The sequence below is a fragment of the Trichomonas vaginalis genome, chromosome III (genome assembly GCF_026262505.1).
Source record: "Trichomonas vaginalis G3 chromosome III, whole genome shotgun sequence".
Classification (NCBI taxonomy): Eukaryota; Parabasalia; order Trichomonadida; family Trichomonadidae; genus Trichomonas; species Trichomonas vaginalis.
The window spans coordinates 7,990,002-8,012,063 of NC_067205.1; the positions used below are offsets into that span (position 1 = coordinate 7,990,002).

Genomic DNA, 22,062 nt, shown 5'->3' on the forward strand with positions numbered 1-22,062 from the left:
GAACGAGGAGAGATGAGAGACTTATATGCTTCCCAAATTTCTTCAAAAGGTAATGTTATACCTGACTGTTTCCAAATGAGTTCAATATCATAGCGTGAGAAACCTTGAAAGATAACGAAGTCAGTTATGAGACGTTTTATGTTTAAAGCTAAAAACCTCCATGTTTGCATAAGTATTGCTACAGTTAAATGGTAATGTCTGACTTTAGTAATGATGTTAGCTAATGGTGAGTCTGGTTTTGACACTAAACCTTTTCCGGCGAAGTCGTCACAAACGAGCAGAGTGTTTGATGGATATTTTTTGAAGGGGTATTTTGAAAGTTTTGATAGAATGTAGTTTGTCAGTCGTTTCATATCGTAAACTCCTGAGTATTGACGTAAGTGGTGTTTGTCAATAATTCTTTCCATCTCTTCTGAAGTCTTTTGCATTCCTGACTGTATAAATTCAACGATGGCATAATATTTCCTCTTACGTCGAATGTAACGTTGAAGAAATTCAATGAGTTCACTGTCTGGAACTTTAACGACAGAGGCTTGAACTTTTGACATAAATGTTTTCGCTGTTGAGTCCATAGAGTCTGAAGTTGCTGATATAATGATTTGGTCATAATATGAGTCATTTCCTAAACGTTCTGTTATGAGTATATGACGAATGAGATTAAATGTCTTTCCTGACCCCATCTTTCCACAATAGAAATAAACGCCATTTGAACAGAACTCATAGTCCTTACTGAAAGGAAGAATGAGAGAAGAGTTAAGTTTGTCTGTAGTTTCATTCATGTCTTCATCTACGTCATGTATTAAATGCTTCATTTTATCTCCATTAAAAATGCAAGTCAGAAATATTCAGAACATAGCACCGAGTCTAACTGACAAGAGTATAAAGATATACTATGAACACGTTATGATGAAACCTACCAAAATTCAAGAAAGTCAGTATACTTATGAATATCCAAGGCACTGGGTAGAGTATGTAGGAGGTGAGAAAGCTATTGAAATCAGACAAGTTAGAAGTATTCCAGCAGGAAGAACAATATTATTGAAGAACTTTAATGTTTTGAGATATAATGATGAGACAAAGAAGCAAGATAGTTTTCCTATTGCTGTGTATGTGAACCTAGACACAGGAGATGACATGAAAGTTTTTAATACAAAGCTTCAAACGGTAGTGAGAGAACAACTGACTGCGGAAGGACATCCATTACCTTCAGAAGTTACCATAGCATATAATTTTGAAACAAACTCAATAGATTTTAAAGTCATCTCTGCAAAGAAGTCAGGATTTACATTTAATGAAGCAGATGTATATTCGAATGAAAACTTCAAAGCTATTGCATGGTTAGATAATGACGATTGCTTTAAGAAAATATTTAAATACAGTGACTCAACGATGTCAATAGATGACCTTCGTGGAATGTTACCATCGACGTTTACAGTAGAAGGTTCAGCAGGATTGCTTACAAGATTGTCAATTGGTGGTATTTGGTCTCGTGAGAACATTGTTATAAAATCCAGTATAAGTGAATTTGCTGAAGAATCTATATTATGTCTTTCAAACTATATGTATTCGCCGCCGAAGCATTATAGTATAACAAACTTTGTCAGTAAGTTTAATATAAGACTTGTTGAACCTTCTTCAATGAAAGATGTTGTGCTACCTAAAGATGGAAAGGATGGACTCATTATTGAGATGATTTTAATTGCATATTAAATGAGCTTGTTCTTGAAGGTCATTCATGATGAAATAACTGTTGTAGAAGATGTTAGCAATTGTTCAGACATTTTGAAGCGTATAGATGAGATAAGAAAGAAGTTTATGAAGCCGCAACGCGGCGAGGACGAAGTCCATGAGAATGTTTATGTTTCATTGACTTTCTCCAGTAACGAGAACTTTTATGAGATAATATTGAAGAGAGATGATTTTAATATGGTGTAAATGGTAGCTTGGGCAGCTTTAGGCGCAATGGGAACAAAAGCATTAGCATTTGGAGCAAAAGCACTTGGAGCTTATGACGCAGTAAATAAAATGAGTGGAGGAAGGGTTTCGAAGACATTAGATGCAAATAAAGGGAAGATTGGAGGCTGGGTTGCAAAGAAGTTAAGATTAAATAAAATAGGGCTCATAAATAAAGCATCCAATTTGGTTGCGACTGAGTCAGAAAATGCTTTAGGAAAGGACGATGAGTTTGCAAAACACGCAAAAGACTTTAATGACCAGATGAAAGGTGAAACAATGCATTTAAATAGAGTCGATGGAACTAAAGAAAATGTTTCTTCTCCACCAGTAGTTCTTCCGTATGGTCCCTATGGAATGTATGGAAATCCTTACGAAAGACCATTTGACCCATTGACTGGTGGAAGTAACTGGTATCATTACGGACGAAGAAGAAAGACAGTTAAGCTGGAGACAGACGTGAAGAAAGCAACTAAAAGGAAATCAAGGAAGAGAGTTATAAAGTAATGAGAACGTTTATGTTATGAGAAATTTTTAACGTTAGTTTTATTTTTACTGAAAATTTTTATTTGGATGTAATGACGAAAACTATTGAGATAACAAACTACAACGGTCATGAGTTCAAGAATTTGTTCTTCGTTCCTCGTGAAAATACATTCTATCAGATACGAGGGAGAAAGGGTAAAGTTAGTTTGAGCGTTTATGACTACAAGCATAATGGAAAGTTTATACAAGCATACGATACAAACGGTAAACGTGTTTCATTAGCTTTGTCAAAACTTACAGGTATAAACTATGACAGTGATTTTGACCTATATGAAGAAGAAAGTGAGTCAGAAGATTATGAGCTGTTATATGAAGCACAGCAATGGGAGGAGTTGCAATACTTTTATAAGTGAGAACGTTTATTTTTACATTAGTGAAGTCGTTAGTGAAAATGTTAGTGAGGTGAAGTGGTTGGCGGCTTTGTAAATATTTAATGTTAAGTTAGTGTTGTCGTTTGTGTTGTAAAATATACGTTAACGGTTTCGTAAACTGTCAAATTCACATATCAGGTGTAAGGTGGAACGCAGTGCCTCCGTACACATGATATGTATACTAACTTATAATAAATGTCAAAAAAGTGAACAAATAAGCAAAGATATTTTTTAAAAAACAATGAAAAGTAATACTTAAATGAGGAATTCTTTGAGATATTGGTCTTAGATTGAATGTAGCGTCATTCTTATATAGAATATATATTCATATCATCGGAAATATGATAAAAAGCATATAATAAATGTCAAAAAAGTGAACAAATAAGCAAAGATATTTTTTAAAAAACAATGAAAAGTAATACTTAAATGAGGAATTCTTTGAGATATTGGTCTTAGATTGAATGTAGCGTCACAAATTTCACAAATATAATTTACTATACAATTTTATTCATTTTTTTAAAATGGCTGACGACAGTCTGTATCAACTAACTCAACTAGTCAAGCATAATGATTATTCTTCGGATTCATTAAATCAACTTTATCAATGCATAAGTACAATGACAGAAAGATCAATTGGATGCTTGAATTGGGATAAATTTTTCAAAAAAATCACAGTGACTGATGAAGTTCTTTTACATTTTTTTGCATCCGTTTTAAACATTGAAAAGATATCAGAATGTTTCAAGGATTCTATTTTTTATCACAATATTAATCTTGAAAAATTCAGTAATTTAACTGAAACAGAACAACAAACAATTTTAAATTCCTACAAAGCGGATAAATTTACATATTACATAATGTGCTCACAAATTGTAAAATCAAACTGGAACAATTTATCCCAAACTTTAGTTAATATTGCAAATCAATATTTGCCATTTTTAGATGAAGAAAAGCAAATATATATATTTACTGAAATAACTGGCAATTATCAAAATTTTGAAATTTCAGTTGCAAACTTGTTACTTTTTTATGAAAACAATGAAGAAAAATTAAGCAACTGTTTTAATTTAACATTGTTCCAGCAAATTTATTCCAAAAATGGAATCGAGCAAATGATATTTTTTGCTGCAAATACAATTTGTTGCAATAACACTTCTATCAATTTTTACAATCTCCTTGTGTTGTAAACAGAAATTCATCAAAAGTGACACCTCAGAAAAGCTAAAATATTGAATTTTTGGAACTTTTGATAGAGCACGTTTTTAAATATTAATTAAAGTAAATGTATATTTTGTAAAGATTCTTTTTAATAAAAAAATAAAATTTTGAAGAAGAACACAAAATCTTCTGAAAAATAATATCACATAAACTCATATTATTTTCTAATATAAACTATTTTATATAAAAATCAAATTCAATGATCTTAAAAGCGAAGGATAAACCTCAAAATTTACGAAATATAATGAGTGGGAATATAATGCTTATCTATCATAAAACCATATGAAATATCAATTTTTGCTTTACGCCTAATTTTTGACGACAATTAGCAAAAAAATGTTAAATGTTAACACTCAGTCCATTTGAATATGAAAAATAAAATTGACTTTGATTAAATGTTTTTATTTATCATGCAATTCTTCTTGCGACCAAAGATTTGAATAAAAGTTCAAAAAATAAGATAGCTTAAAAAATAATATACGGTAGTGTTTACTAATAGATGAATAGTATATAAATTCTATTAAAATGGATTTGATCCAAAAAAATATAAAACCAAAAATAATTGTTATAATTTAAATGAAGAAGTAATTTAAAACGATTTTATTTATGATCAAATTTTATATATTTTTTTGGATCAAATCCATTTTAATAGAATTTATATACTATTCATCTATTAGTAAACACTACCGTATATTATTTTTTAAGCTATCTTATTTTTTGAACTTTTATTCAAATCTTTGGTCGCAAGAAGAATTGCATGATAAATAAAAACATTTAATCAAAGTCAATTTTATTTTTCATATTCAAATGGACTGAGTGTTAACATTTAACATTTTTTGCTAATTGTCGTCAAAAATTAGGCGTAAAGCAAAAATTGATATTTCATATGGTTTTATGATAGATAAGCATTATATTCCCACTCATTATATTCGTAAATTTTGAGGTTTATCCTTCGCTTTTAAGATCATTGAATTTGATTTTTATATAAAATAGTTATATATTAGAAAATAATATGAGTTTATGTGATATTATTTTTCAGAAGATTTCATTCTATATTCCTATGAAAAGTACTCTCAAAACTAACTTTTTCCTAATTATAATTAAATCTAGAATATTGTATTATGCTTAGTATTATTTCATTTTTCTCATTCAATTTAGAATTTACAAATGTCAAAAAATTGAGAGCTGTCACTTTTGATGAATTTCTGTTTATTACACTTGAAATTGAAGAAATGAATCCATTTGATTTTTTTATTTCTCAATTCAATATAAAGAGATATTAAATTGCGATGATTTTCCAAAAGTTACAGAAGTAATCACAGGTTTAATCTCAGCTTCAAATATTAATGCTATTATGCGAATTTGCCAAAAAATTTTGGATAAAATTACATTTTATAAATGTAATTATTGCCATATTACCTCAATATGGAATTTTATCACAAATGCAGCAATAATTCTTCCTGATGAAGATTTATTAATCAAATTATTAAAATTCATAGAAAAAACAGAAAAAGCAACAGATGAATTATTCGAACCGGAGAATGATTTGGGTTTCTATGAATATTTAAATTCGATTTTCTCAGATATTACATCTGCGAGAAATAAGCAATTTCTCTTGGAATTTCTAAATACCCATGAAGATGACTTCACTTATGATCAAACATTGTGAGGTCATTTTTGATCAACAAATTAATTGAAATTCCGATCAAAAAAAATTCACAAATTGGATCAAAAAAATCGAATCTCAAGTTAAAAATAAAAAATTTCTACATTTTTATCAAATTTAGATTTTTTTTTCAAATCATGCGAATTGATTGAATAATTGCATATTTTATCCCATGCATCTAGAAGTATGTGTAATATTTTTGCTTTCATCAAGAAATTGTCGAATTTGATCTTAATTTTTTTTGAAAAATATACTTTTAGAAAAAGAAATAGTGATTGAATAGCTGCCCATGCTGTAAAAGGGTTATTTTTACAAGTAAAAAAAATTGTTATTTTTCGAGCAAGTCGAGGCTTTTTTACCATCTTATTTTTGAAAAATTTACGAAAAAGTATATCTGAAAAAACGCTTCATTTTGATATCTTACAATGATAAAATACCAATGTTGCTGGGATATAATAGCTACACCTGGACATCTACTACATTAATGCGTATGACAGGTAAAGTTGATTTCAAAAGTATAGCCTGGAAAGATTACAATAAATCAACGATAATTCAAAAAAATTTCTTATAAGTTAACATAATAAAAATTTAATTTTTATATTGCTTGTATTATACTTAAGTATATAATATATTTAAATCTTAGAATGAAAATTCGGGACGCCCTAGCTATTCAATTTTCCCTTAGGACGCCCATAAACCTCTCAAAAATGTGATGTAAATATCACAATTTTGAGAAATTTACACTAGGACGCCTTAGGACGCCAACCCCCTTTTTTACCAGAACATTCGAATAAATCAATATTCAAATTTCTAAATTCGTGATCAAAATTTAATCAAGATATATTAAACAAAAGTTAGAAATGATGATTCGAGAATTTGATCGTTGACGTGAGAGCAAAAAAACGACAACCAAAGAAATAAAGGATTCATTATATAAAAAATATTGAATCAGTAGTATATATTTGTGTTCCTGTTTTGTTGAAGTGAATTAATTGATTTGAAATTTTCTGTTACCTTACGGGAAATTTGATAAGAAATTTTACTTAGTTCTCAAATAATTTTTCGATTAAATATTATTGTCCATATATTTATTATTAAAATAAACGCAAAAGAAGTTTTTTGAATTTAAAGGTATCTTGTATTTGTTTTGATATATAACTTGTAATATCAATGATTTTCGACGTGAAAATAATTTCATCTGTTTCAATTTTTTAAATTGAATTCCAACGAGTAATTGTTTTTATTATCAGTTTAACCAATACTTAATTGGAAATATTAATTCGAGTTCGATAGAAATGATTATTTTTTGAAAGTCAATATAGGATGACGAATAAATAATAAATTTTGAATATTTTAAATGTACTTCCTATTTTAAACTGATAGGAGTTGCAAGGAGATATTTTTTCAGAAGATGTTCAATAATTGTGACAAACTGCTATACCTATTCAAATGTGCTTCTTAAATTTTGTTAAGTTTGAATGTAGTTACGGGAAGTTTGAATACTCAAATTGCTCGAAAGTGACAACTTCATTCAAAAAATGATTTCCAAATCTAGTATTGCTATGTCCGACAAACCAACTCAGTACAGAACCCTATTCACAGAGGAAGAAGATCGCCTTCTCAGGAAGTTAGTAGAACAATATGGTGAAAACCAATGGGAGTATCTTAGTAGACAGCTTGGAACAAGATCATCCCGTCAATGCAGAGAAAGATGGACAAACTACCTTAGTCCCAGACTTTCACAGGGCCCATGGTCAAGAGAAGAAGATAAACTTTTGTTCAATAAAGTTAAAAAATATGGTAAGAAGTGGGAATTATTAGTTAGATTCTTCCCAACAAGATCGCGCAATAACATTAAGAATAGATATAACACAGTAGTTAGAAAAGGACTTGGTCTTGGTTTAGAAGTGACAACTGTTGAAGGATTTATCTTATCTGCAGAACGTGTAGAATCAAGAAATAGACCTGCCACAAGTTCTAAAAAGGATATCAATCTTAACATCCCTCAACCTAATCCTATTGAAAAGTATTCCATCCAAAACTTCCTTATCTAAGGACCTCACTGTGTTAATTCAATATGTTAGATTGTTGTTATGTTATTTATACTATAAACGTTAATTCATTCCGTTTTTAAAAAATACCATTTTTTAATATATAGGTAACCTTTAAAAAATATATGCGATCTAAGGTTATCCGTACACTATCTGACCGAAATATTAAATGTATAAAGTGAATTAGAGTTTATTGAAACCTCCGATTTTTATCGTTGAGGATCATGGCTTTCTAATTATCGAATGTATCAATTTATGATATATAAATATTCAATTTGCCATTCAAAATGATTTACTCTTTAAGATTTTGCACAAAATAAATTACGATCAGCAGTTAAGTGAATTTATGATTAGATTGCATATCTAATGATGTAAATTCTTATGTCCAAATCTTTATTCTAACTTACCTATAATTATAAATCAATTTCTATTCAATTAAGTTAATCATATCATCTTTGATATGAATTTATTAGCACTACATTCTTTCAGGGCGGAACCAAAGAGATACAGAGGATTTGAACAAAGCTGGATTTTGAAGCTAAATATTGCTTATTCTTTTATAATATTATTACCTTGATAAGTTTAAAAACATATTTCTAATCGCTCTTATTGATTATTGAGTTAAAATTTCATAAGTTCGAATATGAGCTTTGAAGTGTCAGATATCGGCATAGACAATATCACGCTTCTCAAAGTTCCTCAGAGTGTGAAATTATTAAATATTTCTTTCTCTAATATTCATGACTTAGTTGGATTTGATTTTCATCCTAATCTTCAAAAATTTATTGCAGATTATTCCAAAATTGAAACTCTAAAAGGTTTTAAATCAATAAGCAACTGTTATTCTGTATCTATGAAAGAAACTCCAGTATCAAAAAAGAAAAATTTTATATTATCTCTTGTAATTTTATTTGGCGAAAGTTTAACAATCGTAAATGGTGCTTATGTACCAAATAAAATACGTTCACAGGCAAAAAAATATCCCGAAATTGCTAAAAAACTTATTAACGCAGGTTGGATTGCTCAATACCCTTGTCCTAACCAAAACGAGTTTGAATCATTAATGAATCAATACGAAATAGAAAATAACGATGTTACATTCACAGAACTTGATATATCTAATCAGTCAAACGATTTTGAGTTCGAAGAAGAAGAAATTGAAGAATTTGATACGGATAAAGTACTACAAGAATACATACTAATGGAGCAGAAGGTATTTTTAAAGACTTTAGAACAGGCTGAAGATTTTTTGGAAAATGAAATGAAAGACATTCCTATTCAGGATAACATTTTCACTGAAGACAGTATAAGGATGTCGAAATCAGCGAAAAATATGAATGGAAACTTGTCAGATAATAATGAAGTCTCATTTCGAGATAAAATACAACTTATTCTTGCATCATATGGTCATGAAGTTGACCAAAATAAGACGTCACGTTCAATTCTAGAAATTGTTGAAGATTTGCTTAAAATGCGGGAAGCTATCAATAGAGTTAAACAAAATCAGACTGAAAGCCAAGAAAAGAGTGAAGATACTGATACGAAAGATACTAATGAACAAAATATTTATGAAGATGACAAAGCAATCAAAAGTACAGCCACGGACTTACCAAAAGACATTGATCAGATCTTGAAAGATGAAAATAGCGATGAATTTGATTTTGGTTATGATAATGAAGAAGAAGACTATTTGCGGAACTCAGAATTTGATTCTGATGGTGAAGAATCAGAACCACCACTAACTGAAGAGGAGTTAGCACTTGCAAATCAGGAGATTAAAAAATATGAGCTTAAATAATATTGTAATATGCTTTATTTTGTAAAAATATCTGTTTATTAAAAAGATTTAGATATATACGTAGTTGTTTATCCAATGTTATTACCTATTCAATTGAACGAATTTAGAAATGATAGATATATTGTTTGTTGAGAGATGTTCACAATTATGATGAGAATAATATGAAAATATCAATGCATAATAAGACATTTCATATAATATATGATTTGATTTATCAAATCCAACCAAAATGATTCGATAAAATCAAATTTTTATCTAACACCAACAAAAATCATCAAAAAAAATCAAGATTTTAGGAACATTCTACAGAAAGAGTTTCTTATTTCTTGATTAAAAAGCTTAATCTCATGAAGATCGTCATGAATATCCACATTCAAAATTCAAAGATATACAAATTGGACGTTTTTGCAGAATTGAAGATAGAATTAACAATTAACATTTCTGTCTGCTTTATTGTTGAAATATCAATGTTGGAACCGTATTCTGTTGCCGAATAATTTTTGGAAAATCACCGCTCAAGAATTCTTCTTACATTTTTTGAGCATACACGTAGTAGGCTAAGAACGTGAATAGTTTTTCAAGGAAAAAAATTCGAGAGATGGGGGCAAAAGTGACGAGTTCGGTTCTAAAAATGATGGGTCACAATCAGATATAAACATCATTTAATTCAAAGATTATAAAATTACGATATAATGTATCTTAATGCGTGATAGATTAGAAGCAAAATAGTGATTGATTTTAAATCGAAAAATAACTAAGACTATTTCATATTGTAGATTTGATCTACAATGTCTCCTCAAAATGGGTATCATAAATATCATCCATGCACTTTGAATGAAGGAAAAAAGGATCAAATACCCCTTTAGATTTGGATTTGGCGATCATAATTAAGGAACAGAAACAGGCACTATATAAACTATATATTGGTATTAGATTTGTTCGGTTTACTCTATTGCAAACATATCTTTTCGTCCTGAAAATTTCAATTCTCTAAAAAGTGCAAAATTGAAACAAATTGAAAGAATCGTGTTAAAACGATCATATATTGTTCATCTAATTTCTGAACGAATCGAACAAGAAAAATCCATTTGGCCACATTCATTTGAGAGAATAATAATCGTACCTGTTAAAATTTAAAGGTGTTGGCTAAACTCCCTCAATTTTTGATAATCGTTGCGAGCACCTCACATTTACAAGAAGAATGCTCGCAGGCGACTTCTCTCGTAACCTCCACAAGCCACTCCTTTTCATCGACAAGGACACCAAGGTTGTTATCCAGGGTATCGGTAACCAGGGCCAGTTCCACTCCCGCCTTATGCGCCAGTATGGCACAAAGGTTGTTGGTGCTGTCCATCCAAAGAAGGCTGGCACAATCATTGCTGGTCTCCCAATCTTCAAGAACATGAAGGAGGTTGTTAAGAGAACAGATGCTAATGCATCTCTTATCTTCGTTCCAGCTCCAGGTGCTGCTGCTGCATGCATTGAAGCTGCTGAAGCCGGCATGGGTCTTGTTGTCTGCATCACAGAACACATCCCACAGCACGACATGATCAAGGTCAAGAAGGTCATGAAGGAAACAGGCTGCCAGCTTATCGGTCCAAACTGCCCAGGTCTTATCCAGCCAGGCACACACACAAAGCTTGGTATCATCCCAACAAACATCTTCAACAACGGTAAGATCGGTATTGTTTCCCGCTCCGGCACACTCACATACGAAGCTGCCTACGCTACAACACTCGCTGGCCTTGGTCAGTCCACAGTTGTCGGCATCGGTGGTGATCCATTCGCAGGCCAACTCCACACAGATGTTGTCAAGCGCTTCGCTGCAGACCCACAGACCGAGGGTATCATCCTCATCGGTGAAATCGGTGGCACATCCGAAGAAGATGCCGCTGAGTGGATCGCTAAGACAAAGCTTACCCAGGAGAAGCCAGTCGTCGCCTTCATCGCCGGCGCTACAGCTCCACCAGGCAAGCGTATGGGCCACGCTGGTGCCATCGTTTCTGGCGGCAAGGGCACAGCTGAGGGCAAGTACAAGGCTCTTGAAGCAGCTGGTGTTCGCATTGCTCGTCACCCAGGTAACATGGGCAAGTTCATCTTCGAGGAGATGAAGAGAATGGGCAAGATCTAAAGTTTCCATATCTTATTAAATCGATTTTGAATGTTCAAAAACTTTTTTTCTTACAAGTCAAATACTCTAAACATTTAAACTCTAAATCTTCCATAATCCGCTTTATCCTTAGTTTTGCCCCATTTTGATTAATCTTTCCTTAATTTCTAAATATATTTTTGATTTGTTAATCAAATTACACTTCTGTAAGTAAGGATTATTAAAATACATGTTCAATCTAAATGGGATTTGTCCTCTCAATCTAAAATTAAGCATGATATTGATGGAGGATATCAGATAACTATATTTGACAATGCCTTTCGCTAAGAATATCAATAAAAATGTCTATTTAGTGTCATTCCCTGCTCCATGAATATTAGCATTTTTTGCCAATTTTGATAAATTTCTAAAGATGATTTTAAAAATTAAAAAAAATTCTTATTAAAAATCGGATTTCAAATATTTTTTGGAAAGTCAAAAACTACAATTACGTTCTATTATAGAAATAGTGTATATCTATTTCACCAAATTTGTCTCAATATCAATTTTTGGGCCAGAAATGAGTTGACCATCTAACTCTATCGGCGTTTTGACAACCATCTAGTAAATTTCCGCTGCTGAGCGCTGCGTTGTAAAGTTACGCTGTGTGATATTTGCGGAAAACAATTATTCAGACATCTTTCAGGAGGCCATGTGGTCATGGTCTATGCTCCGGTGTCTGCACATTTCCTTATTTATTTAGCGTTATATTTTTTATTATAATCTAATCATGCGCAATGAATTATTTCAATGAAGCAAACAGAATTACTATTTATATATTAATCAATTAACATTATTATTTAAAACTCATTATTTTTTTGCCAATATTAGCTTATCTCATAAATTTCAAATTGCTTCATTAAATTATTAACATAGCCATTGTTTTACTTCCTTTTTACTTTCAAATATTTTGTTTCTGATATTTTATCTAATTTTAATCAATTTAGATTATGCATAATAATAGAAATGATGCATTGTTTTGTGTTATTGCTTTGTTTGAGTTAAATAAGAAAAAAAAAATTTTATAAATATTTTGTAAACGTTTAACTAATTTCTTTATTTGAAACAATGGTGAGTCGATTTTATGGCTTTTCAAGGGTATTGCACTTGCTGATTTCAAAATTCAAAAAAAAATTTGGTTTTCTCAAGCGGAAAATCGGATATAGGAACCTTAGAGTTGATCTGTATTATAAACATATGATATTTTCCAACAATCTAAAGGAATGAGTTCAAAATCTTTATGATAAATCTTGAACGATAATTTTGCAACGATTATTTATTTTTTTTTTCATTACTGTGCCAAGTTAAAATCCATTTGCTATGCTCGTTGTTCATCAAATTTGTACCTTAATAGCTGAATTGGCAGCAATTTTTCTCGTTATATTTGCCAGTATTGGCGTTTCAAATATTTCAAGCGATAATTATTTTACATCATGCACAGTAAATTATAAAATAATGTTTGGATTTGGTATAGCAATAGGTTTAGTCTCAATGTTTATAGCCGCTATATTATTTTGCTTTACAGGAGGTGGAGCTTGCGCAGTTTTCTTTTTCTTCATCTTTACAATACCTGGCATACCCTTTGTAATATTCCTCGGCTCTCCAAAATATTGCCTCAATAACCAAGAAGACTTTTGGTTAAATAATACAAATGGAATTCCTGAATACCAAGTAAAACACCGCTGTTGCGGCTGGGAAAATAGTTCAGATCATGCACTTCTATCTTGCCCGTTTAGGTTCGAGTCTGGGTGCAAAGAACACGTACAAAAATACTTCGATACAAAATTTAATCATTTGTTTGCGGGACATATGATATCGCTTATAGCCGGCGCGGTTTCTATTATTACTGTAGCTATTTTAGAATGTTGTTGTTTTGGGGAACTCTCTTAAGTAAATGTTTTTGTTTTTATAGTACTTTCTGGGGAATATGATGGGAGTACATCTCCCATTACTACGTAATCATCTTTTGGCCTTGTCATGTCTGGATAATCTTTTAGATGGATTGGATTAAGGATTCTTTGAGCACAACTCTTACGTTTCGGCCATTTAGATGAATTTGTAACCGGCATTTCGAATTCCATCGGTCCATATTTCTGTGGCTTTTTAATTTGTTTTTCTTGATTTTTCTTTGGAGAAATATTTGCAGATCTAGACAGATAAGGAACACGATTTGGTGATTGAGCAGGCGATGATCTTTTTACATTATGTATCATGTTAAAAGAAATTTGACTTTGTTTTTTATATTCTAAGTTTGATTGAGCTCTCTGCTCAGAACCAGCCTTTAAAATTTGATTAAAGCTTTCTGACTCTTCTCGTATATGTTGTATTAAACTAAACCATTTAGCTGCAGCAGGAACTTGAGGTTGTTGCATAACGTGAATAAAAAGTGCCAAATTTTACACTCAATTTAAAATCATTAGCGTTATTTACTTTAATAACAACAAATTTCTAAAAACTCCATTAGAAATCAATTAAACGAGCCAATTTGAAATGATTTTACGATGACATTCTGGATGTCAATCAAATGGAGTATAAAAACATATTCTAAATATATTGTGCTTTATTTTCCAATAGGAAATTTCAGATAAACTAATAATATAAAAATATTTATCTTCAAATTTTGAAGATCTCAATAAAATTTTTATACACAGACATAGTCCAGTTGAAATTTGAGCTATTTGTTTATATTAGAAGCAGCAATAAAAAGTATACGTTTAAAAATTTTCACTAGATTTCCATGAATACCCTTTCAGATGCTGATTTTTTCAAGAAAATAGGAAACATTCTTGAGGATTCTCCACCTGAAGCAATAATCAAAGATCCGGAAATCTTGCAGCGAATTCAAGATTGCATTTTATCTTTCGAACCACTTGAAAATCTTCAAGCATTACAGTTTTTACGAGCATGGTGCAGAAAATTAGCGATTAGAGTAAAATTAGAAAATGACAATAGAATAAATCATCAAAATTCATCAGATTTATCAAAATCTTTCAAAAATATGATTGAAAGGTTCACAACTACATATGCAAATCTTACTATTTCTCTCTTTAGAAAACCGCCATTACTTCCATTAGCAGTTTGTACATGCAAGGAATTATTATCCATCACAAATTCTTCACCAAGCGATGATATTATTGAATACTGCCTAATGAATTTATCAAATAAAGACGTGAGATTACAATTACTTGGTATTCTTGCAAATTCTAAAACGGTTATCGACGAATTACCAGTTTACGACCCTGAAATAGCAATTCAACATCCATTTCTACATAACCAACTAGTGAATATTTCTCCACCAGAAGTACAAGGAAATATAAAGACAATTCGAATGTTATATAATCAAATACAAAAGATTAACCTCCAAGAAGGTAGACCAGACCGTAACTTACTAGAATATTGCGATTTTGAAAAAATCTTTGGAATTGTAAGTAATGAAATTTTGGCTTCTCATCCTTCGTTAAAAGTCCGAAAAGATTTTTATAATCAAGTCATTAATTCACAAGTTAACGTTACAACTTTCTTAAATTCACTTTTAACTTGCAATATTTTTGATGTTTGTCTGAAAGATTTTGCCATCCAACTTGTCAAGGACCACATTGACGAAATTATCAAACAAAACCTCACACAGACACAAATTATTTCTTTACAGATGATTCCTATGTCCGAAGGCTCAGTAATTTACACTGCACTGGAAGATTATTTCGAAAGAACCGACAAACTCACAGCCATCAACGGATGGTGCAGATTCTTATTCCATAAATCAGAATGGATACGTTCCCAGGCTTTAGAAAAGCTTAATTCACTGTTAAACTTCAAATTAGATTACAATCCTTCTCAAATCTTCATTGCAGATACTTTAGCTAACGACTTTATGACCAGACAGAAATTGCCAGGCAAAAAGAACGACCCAGCAATGATTTCGAGCTTCATTGATACAATTTTAAATAAAGATCAACAAGAATTCATCAAAACAACAGCATCGAAACGTTTAGTCGATATGTATATGAATCCTTACAACCAAGTACAACAATACACAAAGAAATTGATGAATCTTGAATTTGATAAGTATCCGACATTAATTCATGCTGTTTCAATACGAGATTCGAATTTTCTAATTGATACAGAAGAGAGAATAATCGATTTGCTCTCAAAAATTAATCAGCAAACAATCAACGACTTAATTCAAATTTTGATAAAAACCGTATTTTCTCCAATCATAAAAATAGAAATTGATGGAAGTTGCTTACTTAGATTACCAAGATATTCAGAAAATTTATATAAAATTCCAACGGCTTGCGGTTTTTACGATAAAGAAATTTACAACGGAACCGAAAAAATTCCATTTTCTGAAACAATTAAAGAATGGTGTGAATATAAAAATAAAATTGAAAAACCGTTAACCGATGAAATCGATTTGAGAACTTTGTCAAAATTGTCAACGTCAAATGTAAAATTTGCCATGGATATTGTTGATCAGATAAAAGACGATAAAAATTTATTAGAAGAAAAATTTTCAAAGCTCGGAAAAATTCCCAACGTTTTACATTTTTTGTTGATATTAGTATTGAATACAAAAACATCAACAGATTCAATTTGTGAATTTTGTTTTCATCATTTTTTGGAATCCCCTGAAATTGGATTCAAATTAGCTGAAGCTTTAACAGAATTTGGAGGTTTTATAGAACTTCCTGATACAATTAATGAGCTAATAGAGAATGACGAGACAAGAAGAAGTGCTTTAGCTTTTGTTACTGCTAAATTAAACAAGAAACAAGAGATAAACAAAGTCAATTTAGAAAAAATTGAAAATTTGTTGAAAAATGAGAATTTACCAACAAATGTTTTGAGACAAGTTTTAACAATTATTTCTTCTTTCAATGTAAGAATTCCTGAAGCATCTCTTTTCTTTAATTCCAAAGATCCAGTCATTAAATCGCTTTCTTTCCATTTGGCTAAAATCAACAAAGAAACAGCAAATGAATGTCTTAACATCATTTTTAATGATAATGAAGCTGTCATAACAAGAACAGTTTGTATTAATTTGTTGAGTGAATATTACCAAACGAATGAACCAGAATCAAACAAGTTTATTGATTTGTTTTATCATCAAAAAGGAGAAACATCATTTACATTCTCTCTTTTAAAGTTACTTTGTGTTCCACGGATAAGAGAACAAATCACAATTTATGAAGATTTTATTTTGGAGTTTTTGGATTCAAAAGCTACAGAAAGATTCACAAAAACAGCATTGTATTCTCTTAATTCTCATGAAATACAAAACACACAAATAATTACTTTGCTTGGTAATTTAATTAATGATGACAGATATACAAACATTGTTTTACATCTGTTAACAACTTTTTCTGAAAAAACTTTAGCATTATTTACATCAGAAATGATCTTTTATATAACAGATGCTCTTCAACAGTTTGACATTAATTTATGTTTGATATCCATCAATAAATTGATGAATGCGAATGTTGCATTTCCAGATCAATCAATGATCCATGTTTTGACGCTTTATAAAGCAATTGTTGAACGAAGAAGTCACTCTGAATTACTAAGAACTGTTATGAAACAAATTTTCTTTGTTTCAAAAAGCGCAAGAAATATTGCTTTGAAGAATGGCTTCTTACAAATTTGTTTGTGTGAAATGTTGTATGCTCCAAGTGAACATTTCTACGACATCATTAAAATGGTCTCTGTATTGATCTACAACTACAAGAAAGGACAAGATTACATTCTCAAAGTTTGGGATTTGAAGACTTTGCATTCTCTATTTACTGTTAATCCTGTTATTCTAAACTTCTTCTTGTGCTATGCAAAACAGAATGAAAAGACTCAACAATCATTCTCTCAAGTCTACAACAACACAACACTGTTGGATACAATACTTGAGTCTATAGAAACAGCCAAAAAACCATCAAACATCTATTTACTTTTAGAACTATTTTCAAACATTTTGAACGGAAAAAGCGTTCGAAACAGATTATACATTAACCAAAGATTGATACCTCATTATGTTCAACTTGTTCAAAAATACGCAATGGAAAAGAAAGTTGGTCCATTGGAAGGCTGGTTGAGAGTTTTCATTATGTTGACTTTGCATCCAGATGGAGTTGATAAGTTGTACGAATTCACAAGAGTTCCTGAACTTTTGTTTGTTTTCTTTAAGAGCTGCGCAGAAATCAGAAACAACAGAATATTCTTAACATTCTTAAGGAATCTAATGAACGATCGCAAACATTGGAATTCAGTAAAAGATTCTATTATCAGAGAATGCCAAGATAACCAAGAGACCGAACTTATCAAAATATTTGAAAGTCTTTGCGCCGCTGCTAAAAACAAAGCAGAAGATTAGCTATTATTTTTATTATTATTGTAGAATTTTTTTTGTAAAAGTTTATTGGATATTTATTTTGAAATCATGTGTTTTGTTTTTGAATGTATTATCTTTAAGTATTTGCGCCGAGTAAGCGAAAAATGTACGTTTTATCAAAATTTTATCGAAATATTCCAAAGCCTAGAAATGTCTAAAAAATCTAATTCTACAAAGAGGGTTCTGACAAAATTTTATAATTGACAATAAGATAAATTTTTGAGAATAAAATCAACCGTGCTTCATTGAAAATGTATCGCTAATATTTTTGTGTTAAAATTCATCATCTCAATTCAAATGATACAACAATATAATTTTAGCTCAATTTATATCGATAATTTTCAAAAAATATTATTTTAAAACAAATATAAAAATTAGGATTAGAGCGAAATAGTTTTGTCTCGCCGAATTGTAACAGATTATTTCAGTAGATTGTGTTCACACTGAATCATCTGAAAAGTCTCTAGAAGTTTGCTGAAATTTACCTACGATTAAAGCCAATAAAATTTAAGGCAACTTTTTCAAAAACAATAAAATTTCATCGCCCTTTTAATAGAAATTTTGAATCCATGTTTGTTCATCTCTGTATTGCTATGTACTTGATAAGAAGCAACTAAATATTCAACCGAACATAATGATGCGAATCCAAGTAATTCGACCTGCCTCAATTTTTTATTATTATTTTTTTACTGTCTAATGAATAGCATCAGGATTAAATATGCATGATGTATTTTATTTTTATGAAATCTAGAAGGTTAAAAAAAGATTATCTAAAATGATTTTGTTGTTTGTCAGTATTGTTATTTTCAAATTAAATTAGTTTTGACCATGTTCTCTTTCAATTAAAACAATTTGTTATAATTGAGAAGGCTTATGAAAAGATTGCCTGCAATGATAACAAATCCTGATATTCGTACATTTTACAATGCTTTTCACATCTATTAAATTATATTCTCCTCTCAAAATTGATTGATTGTTGATTTTAATTCAATTACTCTCGGTTTGTAAAGATAAATAAAAATCAATGCTTTTCATACTTGCCGTTTTCTCTGACATACAATGGACATGCAGCTTTAATGGCACAAGAAGTTACACACTCCCAGCAGGTCTCTATGATATCAGAATTCAAGGTGCTCCTGGAGGTGATGGCTGCAATAATGGCGATGTTGTGAGCCGTGGTGGACATGGCGCAAAAGTTAGTGCAAATGTAAGAATACATGGATCCAAAAATGTTATATTTACTATCGGTGGCACACCTGAAAGAAATGATTGCAAGAAAAGGAATAAAGGTGGCATCCCAGGACAGGGCGGTGATGCAGGTGATGATGCTAATGGTGATGGTAATGATTATTCGGGCGGTGGCGGTGGTTATACCGAAATGAAAGATGGTTCGGGTAATACAATCATGCTTGCCGGCGGTGGGTCCGGTGGTTGCGGTACATTCGAAGGTGGATTTGGCGGAACCGTTGGTACAAATGGTGGTTATGTTGATGGAGACCAAGCTCTACCAAATGATCAGCATACCGGTTCAAGACAAGGTGCAACAGGAACAGATCGATATTATATCCCAGGAGCTGGTGGTGGTGGCGGTTACTACGGTGGAAACGGCGGTGACGGTACTGGCAATCTTTTTGCATCTGATAGGAATGCATGTGGTTTCGGTGGCTCATCATACTATGATCTAACAAACGGCGATAACTCATGGTTTGATGGTACAGTGTCTGTTCAAGCAGGAAACCAAGTTGATCAGGAAAGATATTCTCAAGGCTGTTACCAAATCATTACATCTTATCAATGCATTGCAAATTGTTATGACTGCAGAGATGGAAGTACATGCCAGACCTGTGAATCAGGTTATATCAAGTATAATAACAAATGCTATTCAACTTGCCCAGAAAAAACATTTTTTGCATCAGATACATGTGTACAATGCCATTCTAGCTGCCAAACATGTTCAGGGACATCAAGTAACCAATGCACTTCTTGCCCATCAGGAAAGATTTTATGGAATGGACAGTGTTTACCACCAAGAACTATGATTCCTACACCAATGGTCACTCCTATATATACACCATACGATACACCATTCTTAACTGCAATAAAGACACCATATGATACTCCATTTCTGACAAATTCTGAAACTCCCGTCGAAACTCCATATCTAACCGATAAAGAAACACCACTTGAGACAGTTGTTGAAACCCCTGCAATAACAGCCCAGGAAACACCAGTTGAAACACCTTACTTAACTGAAATTGAAACACCTGAAGAAACCGTTTTTGAAACTCCATTTTCAACTTCAGTCGAAACACCATATATGACAGAAGAAGAAACTCCTATCAAAACAGTAGTCGAAACTCCTTTTGAAACAGCCTTCATTACACCGATCTTCACAGAACACGAAACATTAATTGAGACTGCATTTGATACTCCTTTTCTGACAGAAAAAGAAACACCTGCTGTAACCTTTGTTGAAACACCATTTCATACGGCAATAGAAACACCATACTTCACAGCTCATCGAACACCATTTGAAACTGCTTCCGAAACTTTATTTGAATCTCCGTTTTCAACAGCTTTTAGTACACCAATTTTGACTATACGTGAAACTGCTTATGAAACAGTTGTCGAAACCCCATTTTTGACTGAAAAAGAAACAGCAGTTGAAACGATTTTCGCTACAAATTTCGCCACAGCTGAAGAAACCGTAGCACAAACTGTTTTTGAAACCCCATTTTCTACAGCAGTTGAACCAATTGCTTCAGATCCATCTGAGACATTACAAAATACTGAAATAGTTCACACAGATTTCAACGATCCATCAAATCACAGTGGAAATGCCAATGTTAACAGCGGCGAGAATAAAAGAGATTCAACGAATAAAAAGAAGTACATTTATATTGGAATAGGATGTAGTCTTCTATTCATCATCATTGTGATTTGTGCCATTATTGCTGCTGTTCATTTTATGCATAATTCGGATTCAGACTCATCAGAATCGAAATCAGAGGAAATGCAAGTTGAATCAGTAATTTCTACAACAACAACATATCATAATGTAGCAATAACAATAGATAATCCATTATTCACTACTTCAGTTTTGGATGAAACATCGGATGATTTATTCAGACAAGATTTTGAAGAAAATAATTATTTTGTTTTGAATAATTAATCTTTTTGTTTGTTTTCTAAACATGCTATCTTTACTTATCTTTTTCTACCATATTTCAATGCAATTGGGAAGAATAATTAATTATTAAATAATATTTTGATCGCTTGCAAAACTGTGCATTAATATCGATGTATATTCTAAATTTATATACAATATTTCTTATTTCGTTATTTTCACATTTTTTTGAATCATTTTTTGATATCTCCGATTGATTTGCTTATTATAGAACGATTTTATGAATTCCCAAATATCAGTTTCAAATTTGGCTAATTCAAAATTTTTGTGAGTAAAATTTTTGATGGGTTTGAAGATGGTTTGCAAATATTATATAGAGTTAAATTAGCATAAATATTTTTTGTCACATTTTTCATGTTTGAGAACATTTTATCAATTGAGAGCAAAATTTAGTCATTCAAAAATTATCCCAAGAAAAGCAACAAATAGAATAATTTAAAAATTCATTGACGATTGCTGAATGTGAAATAAAATAGTTTACAAAATTGTTATAGACCGAAAATAGATTTTTTCGGTTTTCTCTTCAAATAATTGAAAGAATGATACTATTATATGTTTATTATATTATATAGCATATAATCATGCTATAGCCGAAAATTATAAGTTTTGAGAAGATTGAATATAACACAAATAAATTTGAATGTAAGTTAAATTGCTTGTTGTTTTTAATAGCTATTTAATGAGAAATCCAATATTGCAAAATTCAAATTGAATGATTGAAAGAACAGAAAAAGTCATTCTTTT

At 31.1% G+C, this 22,062-nt stretch overlaps 8 protein-coding genes across 8 annotated transcripts, besides 6 other annotated features; 7 read left to right on the forward strand and 1 right to left on the reverse strand.

The window, feature by feature from the left end:
• Positions 1-1,707: part of a mobile genetic element that runs on past the window's edge.
• TVAGG3_0662230 (protein of unknown function, DUF4106 family) lies at positions 5-779 on the reverse strand (the record flags this gene model as incomplete). Its single annotated transcript, XM_051242052.1, has 1 exon — positions 5-779. A coding segment is annotated over one exon (775 nt), but the record flags the coding sequence as incomplete, so codon positions are not given.
• Positions 1,708-1,935: 228 nt separating the features above from the next.
• TVAGG3_0662240 (protein of unknown function, DUF4107 family) lies at positions 1,936-2,460 on the forward strand (the record flags this gene model as incomplete). The annotated part of the gene is made up of 1 exon (XM_001292590.2): positions 1,936-2,460. The coding sequence occupies one exon, from the start codon at positions 1,936-1,938 to the stop codon at positions 2,458-2,460; it is 525 nt and encodes a 174-aa protein (XP_001292591.2).
• Positions 2,461-3,057: 597 nt separating this feature from the next.
• Positions 3,058-4,049: a mobile genetic element.
• Positions 4,050-4,087: a mobile genetic element.
• A 1,179-nt stretch (positions 4,088-5,266) lies between these two features.
• Positions 5,267-5,303: a mobile genetic element.
• A 2-nt stretch (positions 5,304-5,305) lies between these two features.
• Positions 5,306-6,533: a mobile genetic element.
• Positions 6,534-7,279: 746 nt separating this feature from the next.
• TVAGG3_0662290 (RNA polymerase II transcription regulator recruiting protein) lies at positions 7,280-7,884 on the forward strand (the record flags this gene model as incomplete). The annotated part of the gene is made up of 1 exon (XM_001300483.1): positions 7,293-7,808. One exon carries the CDS (start codon positions 7,293-7,295, stop codon positions 7,806-7,808), a length of 516 nt encoding a protein of 171 aa, XP_001300484.1.
• A 559-nt stretch (positions 7,885-8,443) lies between these two features.
• On the forward strand, positions 8,444-9,623 carry TVAGG3_0662300 (uncharacterized protein; the record flags this gene model as incomplete). The annotated part of the gene is made up of 1 exon (XM_001300482.2): positions 8,659-9,603. The coding sequence occupies one exon, from the start codon at positions 8,659-8,661 to the stop codon at positions 9,601-9,603; it is 945 nt and encodes a 314-aa protein (XP_001300483.1).
• A 1,161-nt stretch (positions 9,624-10,784) lies between these two features.
• Positions 10,785-11,817, forward strand: TVAGG3_0662310 (adhesin protein AP33-1 / succinate-CoA ligase (GDP-forming); the record flags this gene model as incomplete). Its single annotated transcript, XM_001300481.2, has 1 exon — positions 10,805-11,734. One exon carries the CDS (start codon positions 10,805-10,807, stop codon positions 11,732-11,734), a length of 930 nt encoding a protein of 309 aa, XP_001300482.1.
• Positions 11,818-12,793: 976 nt separating this feature from the next.
• On the forward strand, positions 12,794-14,122 carry TVAGG3_0662320 (uncharacterized protein; the record flags this gene model as incomplete). Its single annotated transcript, XM_001300480.1, has 1 exon — positions 13,208-13,642. The coding sequence occupies one exon, from the start codon at positions 13,208-13,210 to the stop codon at positions 13,640-13,642; it is 435 nt and encodes a 144-aa protein (XP_001300481.1).
• Positions 14,123-14,488: 366 nt separating this feature from the next.
• Positions 14,489-18,158, forward strand: TVAGG3_0662330 (uncharacterized protein; the record flags this gene model as incomplete). Its single annotated transcript, XM_001300478.1, has 1 exon — positions 14,490-18,113. The coding sequence occupies one exon, from the start codon at positions 14,490-14,492 to the stop codon at positions 18,111-18,113; it is 3,624 nt and encodes a 1,207-aa protein (XP_001300479.1).
• A 997-nt stretch (positions 18,159-19,155) lies between these two features.
• Positions 19,156-21,303, forward strand: TVAGG3_0662340 (serine-type endopeptidase protein; the record flags this gene model as incomplete). Its single annotated transcript, XM_001300477.1, has 1 exon — positions 19,156-21,303. The coding sequence occupies one exon, from the start codon at positions 19,156-19,158 to the stop codon at positions 21,301-21,303; it is 2,148 nt and encodes a 715-aa protein (XP_001300478.1).
• Positions 21,304-21,806: 503 nt separating this feature from the next.
• Positions 21,807-22,062: part of a mobile genetic element that runs on past the window's edge.